This window comes from Bombina bombina, chromosome 6 (assembly GCF_027579735.1).
Source record: "Bombina bombina isolate aBomBom1 chromosome 6, aBomBom1.pri, whole genome shotgun sequence".
NCBI classification, from domain to species: Eukaryota; Metazoa; Chordata; class Amphibia; order Anura; family Bombinatoridae; genus Bombina; species Bombina bombina.
The window spans coordinates 36,294,662-36,307,294 of record NC_069504.1 but is presented as its reverse complement, the minus strand read 5'-3'; the positions used below and the strand labels follow the sequence as shown (position 1 = coordinate 36,307,294).

The following is a 12,633-nucleotide window of genomic DNA, read 5'->3' as shown; positions in this document are numbered from 1 at the left end:
CAGTAATTAAAGAGGGTGCTGCACCCCTTATAGTGCTACTGCCATATGCTCTGTTTCTAGTTGAACCTCAGCATCTCTCTACGTCTGTACATTACCTCTCTAACGCCCTTTATTTCTATCCCACCAATGAGTGCTATATTGTGACTGTGTAAGAAGATCCATAAAGGATTACTCTGGCCGTACTTCTCTGTTTGCTGAGCTGTCATTACACAACTGCAGTTTGATTGGAAATGACAGTTGCAAATTCCTGAAACAAGGCCAGATAAACATTAGGTGTGTTTGTTTGCTAAAGGGTCTAGTGTACAGGCCAGGCCAGTATAAAGCTTCATAGTTAGAGGCAGCGGTCTGTGACCATGATGGAGTGCGGCATACTCTGCGCACTACTGTTCCTGATCAGCACCTGCTATTCCCAACCACAGTAAGTATGAGAGACCTCAGCAAGTGCATGTTATACTGTCAGACATTATCTTTCTCCTCAATAGACTGTACTGTGCAGATTTAGTTTACGTTCACTGGACTGCGCAATGTTTAACCCCTGATTCCTTATCAAGTGTTTGTAACTTTGGAATGTGTAAACAAAATTCTTTGGAATTGGGCATTTGTTTAGGCACTCTGACTGGAAATGCTGAAAATTAAAAGTAAATTGGCTGAGTACTTTTAGACCTATTAAAGGGACAGTCTAGTCAAAATTTAAACTTTCATGATTCAGATAGGGCATGCAATTTTAAACAACTTTACAATTTACTTTTATCATTAAATTTGCTTTGTTCCCTTTGTAGCATTTTTGAAAAGCTAAATCCAGGTAGGCTCAAACTGATTTCTAAACTGTTGAAAACCGCCTCTTAGCTCAGAGCATTTTGAAAGTTTTTCACAGTTAAACAGTACTAGTTCATGTGTGTCATATAGATATCATTGTGCTCACTCCCTTGGAGTTATTTAGGAGTCTGCCCTGATTGGCTAAACTGCATGTCTGTCAAAAGCACTGAGATAAGGGGACAGTCTGCAGAGGCTTAGATACAAGGTAATCACAGAGGTAAAAAGTATATTAATATAACTGTGTTGGTTATGCAAAACTGGGGAATGGGTAATAAAGATAATCTGTCTTTTTAATCAATAACAATTCTGGTGTAAACTGTTCCTTTAAGTGTTAAAAAAAACAAAATTGATGCTTACCTGATAAATTTCTTTCTTTCCTGGCATGGAGAGTTCATGATTTCTTTCCAATTACTAGTGGGAATTTAACTTGTTTGATGCAGTGTGCGGCGTATGGTCTGAGCACTGACAGGCTGACCCCCCCCCCGTCCTTCAACCTCTGCAGCAATGCTGGCAGTACTCATACGTCTATTTCCCAAAGACAACCTCTGGATATGACGCTGAGCACGTGCACTCAACTTCTTTGGTTGACCATGGAAAGGCCTGTTCTGAGTAGAACCTGTCCTGTGAAACCGCTGTATGGTCTTGCCCACCGTGCTGCAGCTCAGTTTCAGGGTCTTGGCAATCTTTTTATAGCCTAGGCCATCTTTATGTAGAGCAACCATTCTTTTTTTCAGATCCTCAGAGAGTTCTTTGCCATGAGGTGCCATGTTGAACTTCCTGTGACCAGTGTGAGAGAGTGTGAGAGTGATAACACCAAATTTAACACACCTGCTCCCCATTCACACCTGAGACCTTGTAACACTAACGAGTCACATGACACCTGGGGGGGGGGGAAATGGCTAATTGGGCCAGATTTGGACATTTCCACTTAGGGGTGTACTCAATTTTGTTGCCAACGGTTAAGACATTAATGGCTGTGTGTTGAGTTATTTTGAGGGGACAGCAAATTTACACTGCTATACAGGCTGTACACTCACTACTTTACATTGTATGGAGAGAGTGGTGTATACTCAGTGGACACACCACACCCTTAGGGGGCGCTTCCTCAGTTCCAATATAATAGGTGATATGGTAGTGCTTGTAATGTCTCGACAGAAAAAAACAGGCCTAAATCTAGAAATATGATAATAGCAACAATTATAAAACTATAAATAAAACCCTAAAAAATCTAAAATGTGGACATAAGTAAGTAACCACAATGCTGAAAATGATAATAGTAAAAAAACTATATATATATATATATTGCTAGAATATAAACATAGATTGGAAAAAATATTGAAACCAATTCAAAACCAAATAATGGTAATGTGAAAGTCTATGAGTCCAGGGTAATGACAGTTCCCAGATGTTTGAGGCTGCACTCTGTCAAAGGATGGCTATCCTGTAGTATGGAATCTAAAAAAGAATAAAAAACAGAGGCGCCACCATGGCCTAATATCGCCAGTACAGGTAAAATGAGCAGCAATATGAGAATGTGAATACTCACAAACATAAAGCACCCCACTGGTGATAGAGCAGACTGACACTTCTCAGTGGTTCAGCACACTGTATCCAAAGCGCAGAGACAGTCAGGAATCCTCTGACACTCCAATGTATATGTGCCTATGGATAAAGGAAAAAGCAACACGACATGGCCCAATATCATCAGGACAAGGGGAAAATAATACCAATTGCTTGCACTTACAAGATGGTGGGCACCTGCAGGTGCAATCTCAGCAAACTGGAGCCAAAACGTCGCCCAGTAGACTTAAAACAGCAATCCTCAACAGGAACCAGGATCAACGATATAATTTATCACAGGAGGTGAAAAAAATACACACAATAGCAAGTGTATAAAAGTATAAAAAGTCTTTATTAACACAGCGACGCGTTTCTCAGCCTACTCAGGGCTGTTTCATCAGGCTATGTTAGATAGCCTGATGAAACAGCTGAACCACTGAGAAGTGTCAGTCTGCTCTACTAGCACCAGTGGGGTGCTTTATGTTTGTGAGTATTCACATTCTCATATTGCTGCTCATTTTACCTGTACTGGCGATATTAGGCCATGGTGGCGCCTCTGTTTTTTATTCTTTTACTTTACATTGTAGCAAAGTGTAATTTCTTCAGTGTTGTCACATGAAAAGATATAATAAAATATTTACAAAAATGTGAGGGGTGTACTAACTTTTGTGAGATACTGTATATAGTGGTCAAAATTTTCACTCGCCCACTAGCCATTGGCGAGTGGAAATTTAAAGGGCCAGTAAACGTACCAAATAATGTTATATAATTCTGCACATAGTGCAGAATTATATAACATTAGTTTAGCGCTAGCTTTCTAAAACAAAGGGCTGCATAGATATTTACCTAAGAAAATTACTTTTACAGAATACCGCTCCTTGCTCTATTGAGCGGGTGTGTTTTTTTAAGAAGCGCACGTGTCTGTCTATTAATAGAACGCCCTGACCGCGCCATGATGCGCTTCTGGAAAAAAAAGACCCGCTCAGTAGAGCAAGAAGCGGCGTTCTGTAAAAGTCTATTCCTTTAGAGCTGTGGGGATCCCATTAATAATTAGACTGTTACTTCTGAGAGGGTAAACAGGGGCAGAGAGAGGGATTAGAGAGGAAAAGTGGAGAAGAAAGAGTTAAGAGAGAGTCGAGAGAAAAAAAGAAATAGAGAAGATATATGAGAGGAGAAAGAGTGTAAAGAGAAGATATTGGCCTCTAGTTATCAAGCTCCGTAAGGAGCTTGATGGTCTCTGTTTCTGGCGAGTCTTCAGACTCGCCAGAAACAGCAGTTACGAAGCAGCGGTCACAAAGACCGCTGCTCCATAACCTGTCCTCCTGCTCTGAGCAGACGGAGCTCTGAGCAGGCGGACAGTCATAGCTAGAAATCAACCCGATCGATTACGATCAGGTTGATTGACACCCCCTGTCTGCAGGGGGCGGCGTTGCACCAGCAGGTCTTGTGAGCGGCTGGTGCAATGCTGAATATGGCGAGCGTATTGCTCGCTGTATTCAGCGAGGTCTGGCGAACCTGATCCGCAGTGTCGGATCAGGTCCGCCAGACCTTAATAACTAGAGGCCATTGCCTGGGAGAGAAGGCAGAGGGTACAAAAGAGAGATGACGATGGGAGGAAGTGGAGAAAAAGAGAGAGAGAAGGAAAAGATGATAGTTAAAGTGAATGTAAATTTTTATGCTAAAGTGCCCGGTTTTTAAAAATTCGATTAAAAACAGGGGCACTTTAATTCATCAAAATTTACATTTCACTCGTATTGTGAAAAAAACCCTTACCTTTTAAACTTGTCAGCAGCTCCAGCTTCCCCCGGTCGTCGCAAATAATGGATGGGTCATCCTCCAATCACATCTTCCCCCCGGGGGAATCAGTGTCTGATTCACCGACGTGATTGGAGGAAGCCGGATTCCTCATTTTAGATCCAGGAAGAGGCTTTTGCGATGGGCGGAGGAAGCTGGAGCGGCTGTCAAGATTAAAAGGTAAGTTTTTTTTCACAACGAGTGAAATGTAAATTTTGATGAATTAAAGTGCCCCTGTTTTTAATCAAATTTTTAAAAACCGGGCACTTTAGCATCAAAATTTACATTCACTTTAATAAAAAAAAACCTCCAGGTCTGCTATGACCTTCCATGACTGTCAGCACTCTCTGCATTCTCTATGGTCAACAACTTCCTTTTAAATCCAGCTGTTGTCTTCCCCAGAACCCCTAGTTGATGTTGCTAACTGCTATGCACTTATTTTTGTTAATTTATTACTGTATGTGGCATTATTTAATTTGTTATGGTATAAAAACAATATAAAAATGACTGCACAATAAGGTGTTTTTTATATATATATATTGTGCAGGCACTGCTATCTTTTATAGTGGCCTCTAATTTATGGATGTAAATTATTTTAGTTATTTTTCTGCAAATAAATATTTCGAGTTTATTTCAGTCTGTCAAAAATTGCTGCTACTGAGCCTATTTAACCCTTTAAGGACACAGCTTTCAGTTTGCTCAATTGTTTTATGACGGAACAATTCCGTCATATGTCCTTAAGAGGTTAAACAAATGATACCAACATAACAGAGAAAATCTACTCCAGATTTTTTTGGTTTAACAACATAGATAATCCCTTTATTGCCCATTCCCCAGTTTTGCATAACCAACACCGTTATATTAATACACTTTTTACCTCCTTAGCTCAGATCTTTTGACAGACTTGCATTCTAGGCAGTTAGTGCTAACTCATAAGTAACTCCACAGGCGTGAGCACAATGTTACCTATATGGCATACATGAACTAGCACCCTCTAGCTGTGAAAAACTGTTAAAAGGCATTCAGATCAGAGGTGGCCTTCAAGGGCTTTGCATTTGAGCCTACCTAGGTTTAGCATTCCACAAGGAATACCAAAGGAACAAAGTAAATTTGATAATAAAAGTAAATTGGAAAGTTGTTTAAAATTGTATGCCCTATCTGAATCATGAAACTGTCCCTTTATAAACTGTATGCTCTATCTGAGCCATGACTTTAATTTTGACTGTCATGTCACTAAGTTCTGAAGTTTTATATTTCTAAAGTCAATACCAATTAGATTATTTCTCTTTGGGGAATGAGTGGCCACTTACTTTCATTAACTGATGTAAATGTGAACTGCACATATATTATGTACACATACTGAAAAACTGTGTCTCTGTGTGGCAGATGTACTCTAATAACTCCCAGTGTACTCCATGTGGAGAACAATGAGATTATCGTTTTAGATGCACAAGGGCACAACTCTTCTTTTGATGCTGAAATCAGTATCCAAACTTTTCCAAGAAAAACTGTTCTCCTTTCTCATGCTAAAGTCTCCTTAAACAAGCACAATGGATTTATGGGAACAGTCACAATAAAGGTGAGTTGACAGAGTATGTAAATATGTCTGTTGTGCATACTTTATTTTCATGTAATATCGGAGGTATGTAGCAAAATGAGGAAACCTATCATGATTTGAAGGCTACCAAACAAGTTCTGCGTTGTATAAAGAGGTAAAGAACTTAATAACTGTATATAACTGGGTTAGTGTCAGAGAATAAGGAAGACTAATGATTGGCTGAGACAGAGCTTACTAACTAATAGGAGTCAACCATAATAGGGTAGAACCAAATATGATTCATCATACCACAATGTCAGGGAAAGTCCAAAGTTGCACATGATAAAAGGTTATGAGATATTTTATCACAGAGACAGTGTCTTTGTGACACTGCTCTCTATTGGAACCACTCTTATCTTTCTCACAGGTTTCTGTGTCATTTGCTGGAGACTCCTCCTCTTCATTGACTCTGTCAATAGGGGAACCTACTGGGCCTCTATCCTGGGTCCTCTACTCTTCTCCATTTATAATTCTTTACTGGGTAAACTTATCAACTGCTATAGCTTCAGTGGCGTCACTAGGGGGGGGCGGGGGGGGGCGGGCCGCACCCGGGTGACACCCTCCAGGGGGTGACACCAAAAAAAAAAAAAAAAAAAAAAAATTTTTTTTTTTTTTTTTTTTTTAAATTTTATTGAAATTCAAAGAAATACAATGTTGAGATGCATAGATTATTTTATTAGAGGCTGGCATTTGTGAACATTAGTGGGACTGGGGAAGTTGTAGACACACAATTTTTTTGCCCCTTGAGCCAGTGCTGCAATTTCAACAAATAGTTTTCCCGGCTGCTTTTGCTTGTTTGTACTTTGCTCCTCCCCTGCCCAATTTCACTATGAATGTTGTGGGTGTGCCGTGGGGCTTGCAAAGTTGCGCTGCTAGCCTAAACCTGCCTGCCTATCTGTGCTCACTGCTCAGTGACATGCGGCTCAGGGCTGTGCACTGACAGACTTGGAACAGAGTCAGAGAGCAGAATTTTCATAGTTTGCACGCCTAAACCTTTTCTTCAGTGATTTATTTTAGAGTGCTCTGTTTATCTTTCATTTGATGTTCTGCTGAGCCAGGGAGCAGCTCTAGGCATGAGCTTCATAATTAATGCAGTGCAGTTTACATATTTTGTATGTGTGTGTCTGAGTTTGTGTGTGTCTCAGTGTTTTTGTGTGTGTGTTTTTGTGTGTGTGTCTGAGTGTGTTTCCAAGTGTTTGTGTGTGCATCTGAGTATGTTTTTAAGTGTGTCTGAGTGTTTGTATGTGTGTTTGCCTGTGTTTTTGTGTGTGTCTGCTTTCTGGGGGGGGGTGACACCATGACTTACCGCACCGGGTGACACCAACCCTAGTGACGCCACTGTATAGCTTCAAATATAACGTCTATGCTGAGGATGCTCAGATCTACATCTCCACCCCTGCTCTTTCTCCCTCTGTCTTTTCTAATGTCAGAGGGTGCTTATCTGGCATTTCTTCCTGGATGGCCTCTCACCACTACATATTAACATGTCTAATACTGAGCTCCTTCTAATCCCCCCTTTAGTTCCACTTCGATTTCTGACTTCTCTATCACTGTTTGCGGCATCACTAGCTCCCCAACACCCCAAGTCCGCTGCCTCGGAGTTACACGTAACTCCAACCTGTCCTTCATCCTCCACATCCAATTGATCTCATTATCCTGTCGCAACAACCTACGCACATTTTCAATATTCCTCTGTTTCTGAGTGCTGACACCACAAAGCAAATAATCCACTCCCTTGTAATTTTCCAACTTGATTAACAATAACCTACTCACTGGGCTTCCTCTCTCCTGCCTCTCTTCCTTCCATCCATCCTAAATGCCTCTGCCAGGCTAATCCACTTTTCCTGTGTCTCTGTATCTGCTGCTCCTCTATATGAGTCCCTTCACTGGCTCCCCCATTCACAGCAGAATTCAATACAAAATTCTTCCTCTGTAATTAAATGTCTTATAAGTCTGAACCACAATGTTAAAATCTACCTGGGGATGGGTTCCCATGGAAAACCACAGACTGGGGGTATAAGACATGTTGGACTTATACATAAATAAACTGTTTGCATATTGTAGCATTGAAGCCTCCTAAACTTTACATTGGAACAGCAGGACAATAGATTAGACGAACATAGATTATATTGAATGGAATACAATTTTATAATTTGTGTGTAATTTACATTGGGTGTTATGAGTAAAATGGGTGGAGTTATGTAAACATTACTGGGCGTGGTCAGTGTTCCCATAACCTGCTAATTTGACTGTTCAAAAACAAGTGTCCCCGGAATTTTATTTAATTGCAAATGTTGGCAATTTCTATACTTAAACTGGGAATTCTATCAAAGTCTCTTAGAACTGTATTAAAAATGTACCATAATTTGCATATTAGATTAAGGGTAAAATGTTAAGTGATGAGGGAGATCTTTATTCATTATTCACAAAGGTTGTCGTCCTGTTCTATAAAGTTATTATGTAGTGGGAAACCTAGAGGATATTTAATATAATTGTAGCTTAATTGCTTTACGTCTTCACCTTTAGACCAAATATACTGTAAATATACAGTATATCCGAGTTGTTATTCAAAATTCATTATCCAATTTATTTGAATAACAGTTCCAGACAATATGGCTGACTGGGAATTAAAGCATTGGAAGCCTGTATTCCCTTGCAACAATGAACACAGCATAGATGAGAACATACATGTGCTATTTCTGCTTTAAGACATGATTTTTAATAGAACTGTACATGTGAGAATGAAGGTACCAAGCTCAATGTATAGGCTTCGTGCAATTGTGGGGCAAAAGGGTAAAGTATTATTATGAAAGTGTGTACAAGCAAAGCCATAAGATGTGGGAATGTGTGATAACAAGATCTGGAATGTATTATTTATTGTTTATTAGATGTCATAACCACCTGTACCTATACCCATTACTTCTTAATGTCAAACAGTTGTGCCCAACCCCTACTTCAAATTTATTTTGGTCCCCTGAATTTCATGAATTTATTCCATAGTTCCTGGAGACACTTGACTAAATTATGCAAATAAAACCCTCAATATCACCTCCTGAGACTGAAGAGCATCTCTTGAGTTCATGAACCCCCTATTTCATGTTATTTTAATTTAGAGCATCACCCATATGTCTGGGCTGAAGCTTTAGAGCTCTAGGGTCCCTAAGACACCTAGGTTATGTTTATTAAATGTAACCCTTTTCACTCTGTATTCTAATTCTGAACTGGTCAGCGAAGACCCTTGACTTGTTTGCCTAAGCGTAACAATGGCTTCTGTAATTATGCTTGTTTTTATGGTCTGACTCCTGTTTATGACAAAAGAAGACTGAGGTTAGAGACCCCGGTTACTTTATGCAAACAACTTGCAAAACACTAAAGCCCCAAGATATATAATCAATGTTCTTAGACCTTAAGACAATCTATTCACTTGGTCAGGGTCTCAGAGTCTGCAGATGACCGATATGTATACAGCAGATAACTATTATATGGCTACCACTGGTTTCCCATATTAGGGGTGTGTTTATTTATTGTGAGAAGATTCCAAATTTACAAACTGTAATTCTAGCAGTTATTCATTCCTTCAGGAACTTGGAATCACTGCCTCTAATTGTCTATAGCCCAATGGGTCTAATAACTGTTATATGTAGTGTAGAGGAAACAAGTATTTCATGGTGGAACTTTACATTAAGAAGAAAACGTAAATACCTTAAACATGGATGTTTTTGTGATTAAATAGAACGATTGTTCTCTGAGCTTCTTTCTCTAGGACTAATTGTGCACTTCATGTTGTTTTAAAAACAAAACAGCGATAACTCTTTTTTTGCATACAAAAAATATTTGTAACATGTTTAAATAATGATCTTTCATATAAATTACTGACATTTCTAGAGTTTATCATCTCATACTAAGGGTTCGATTATAAGTGGCGCACTGTTGTTAGCTTGGGTTGCAATAACCAATATTGCACCTGCGCTAACTTGCGCACAAATAACAAGTTTAAAATAAATGCGTTCGCTGAAGCACAAAGAAATTTAGGGGCATATTTAACAATGTGCGAGCGGACATGATACAAAGTAGTGTATCATGTCCGCTGCACATCGATATATGCATACGCTGTCAGCATTTATCATTGCACCAGCAGTTCTTGTGAACTGCTGGTGCAATGCCGCTCCTGCAGATTTGCGGCCAATCGGCTGCTAGCATGGGGTGTCGTATTCGATCGGTTTGATTTCTGTCCGCCGCTGCTTCAAAACTTCTGTTACTGGCGAGCTTGATAAATATTCCCCTTAGTGTGCATTGGGTTTGTGTGAGTAGAGACTTAGGCCTATATTTGTCAAAGTCTGGCGGAGCTGATCCGACAGTGCGGATCAGGTCCGCCACACCTTGCTGAATACGGAGAGCAATACACTCTCCGTATTCAGCATTGCACCAGCAGCTCACAAGAGCTGCTGGTGCAACGCCGCCCCCTGCAGACTCGCCGCCAGCAGGGGGGTGTCAATCAACCCGATCGTACTGCTCAGAGCAGGCGGACAGGTTATGGAGCAGCGGTCTTTGTGACTGCTGCTTCATAACTGCTGTTTCTGGCGAGCCTGCAGACCTGCCAGAAACACGGGGCATCCATTCGGAGCTTGATAGATGATTTGTCATGTGTCGGCGGACATTGAGAAATGGGAACAGCACACGCTGTCTACATTTATCTTTGCACAGTCATTTCACCAGAAATTCTTGTGCAATGCCGCCCCTGCTCACTGGCAGCCAATCGGCCTCTAGCAGGGGCTGTCAATAATTTTGATCATATTGGATCGTGATGAATTCAATCAGCCACCTTTTAGGTGGTGGAAAGGTTAAGGAGCATATGGTCATATGGCCACTGCTTATTAACTTCTGTTTCAGACGAGCCCGAAACAATGGGACTCCTTGGCAGCATGCGCTGATTAATATATGAAGCCCCTAGTGTAAAGTGTAAGAGTTAAAAAAAATGTGCACGAAACATAGCATAAATCATTAAAATAAAGTGTTACACTCATATATACACTATCTGTATATAAGGGTTAAAAGGTATATGGTATATGGCAAGGTATTTGAATGGAATGGGCTATAATCTGTGTGTGTATATGTGTGTGTATATATATATATATATATATATATATACAGGTATATATATATATATATATATATATATATATATATATATATATATATATATATATATACTGTATATCTACACACATATACATGACTAAATATGTGTATGTGTGTATCTGTGCTTATATGTGTATATACATGTGTATTTATGTATTTAAATATGTATATACAAACATATATACACATATAAACACATATACATATGTATATATATAAATGTATATACTGTATATATGTATACACACTTTGCAGCCCATTCCTTCATACTTGAAAAAGCATTTTTAATAAAGTTCTATATTTTATTTATATAACTACCTTTGGCTTTAGCGCTGTAGGTCTAATGTGGTGTCGGGTTAGAGTGCGAGCGCTGTGTTTTTTTTTAAAGAGTGCACCATTGAAGTCTGAGGGGAGAAGAAGTTAACAAGGTTGCGATAAGTTCTAAAGTTAGTGTGTCGGGTTCCGCTTACAAACAAACAATTTACTTTTAACTTGTAACAAGCGCTAAAAGTTTATTTCCAGTGGTGTGGAAGTGCTAAATAGCATTCCACTTGTAATCTAGCCCTTCGTCGTGAAATCAAGCTCTATATTTTATCCCATTACTTCTCAGTTTTACTTTTTTTTAGTATCATATACTTAGCAGTTGTGCAATATTTCTATCTCCTCTGCAGGTTCCCTTTAGACATTTTCGGCAAGAACAAGAACAATATGTGTATGTCACTGCCAAATCCCCATTGTGTACTTTGGAAAAAGTCATTCTGGTGTCATTTCAAAGTGGATACATCTTCATACAAAGCAACTTTGGTATCTACACCCCAGGATCTCATGGTAACTGACAATCAGACATTAATACACAGTCTACATATAACTTACACACTAGCATCTAGATATACACACAAACAACAGGCCACATATATTTCATACATCAGTATCTACAGGCAACTTGCGGTCAAAAGGGGACAGTATGCACAAATTTTCATATAACTGCATGTAATAGACACTACTATAAAGAAGAATATTGACAGATAATGATATACAAATCCAGTATAAAGCCTTTTAAAAACTAAGGGCTCGCTTCCATTGAGCCGTTAAAAATGGAGTCGTAAGCTACTGAAGCGGCCGACAGCTAAAAGTAAATTACGACTCCATTTTATTACCAGGTTTCCATTGAAAAGGATAGCGTGTTGGGCGCAATCACTCTTTTTGACCGTACGTAAGTTTGCACTGCCAACCGATGTTGGATTTGATGAAAAGCGCGCCATAACAAGTTCATTGCCATGGTAACCCGACCTCTGTCTATAAGAAGAACGCTTTGCGCCTGCTCTCTTTACCTGTGAACGCCTCTAGAGAGAAAGACACGGGAGCTAGTTGCGCTGGTAGGAGTTTGGTGGTTTGGATAGTTATTGTTAGTGGAGAGTTGGAGATTTTTGTTTAATACATTAATTTATTTGTAGACTCATATTATATATTAGGAACACACACACACATCCATATATTAGTTAACACGCATTAGTTTATACACACAAACACACTTTTATTTGATACTAACACATTCACATTTATTTCTCATTGCATTAACCCCCCCATATCCCCATCTTCCTTTTTTACCCCTTTCATTAACCCCCTATCCCACTTCCCATCTTCCCTAACTACCCTTTCCTTAACCACTACATAACTTTATTTTCCTTTTATTCATTTATATATTTCGCATTTGATTATTTAGCCCA

General features: G+C 39.4%; 1 protein-coding gene across 3 annotated transcripts in view; it reads left to right on the top strand.

Moving 5' to 3' along the window:
- The first annotated feature begins 261 nt into the window (after positions 1–261).
- LOC128662561 (complement C3) overlaps positions 262–12,633 on the top strand; it is a 568,605-nt gene continuing 556,233 nt past the window's right edge. For all 3 annotated transcript variants that reach the window (XM_053716362.1, XM_053716361.1, XM_053716360.1), the window contains exons 1-3: positions 262–418; positions 5,557–5,749; positions 11,578–11,734. In XM_053716362.1, coding sequence (XP_053572337.1) covers positions 354–418; positions 5,557–5,749; positions 11,578–11,734 — 415 coding nt within the window. In that variant the 5' untranslated portion in view covers positions 262–353. The remainder of the gene's footprint in view (positions 419–5,556; positions 5,750–11,577; positions 11,735–12,633) is intronic.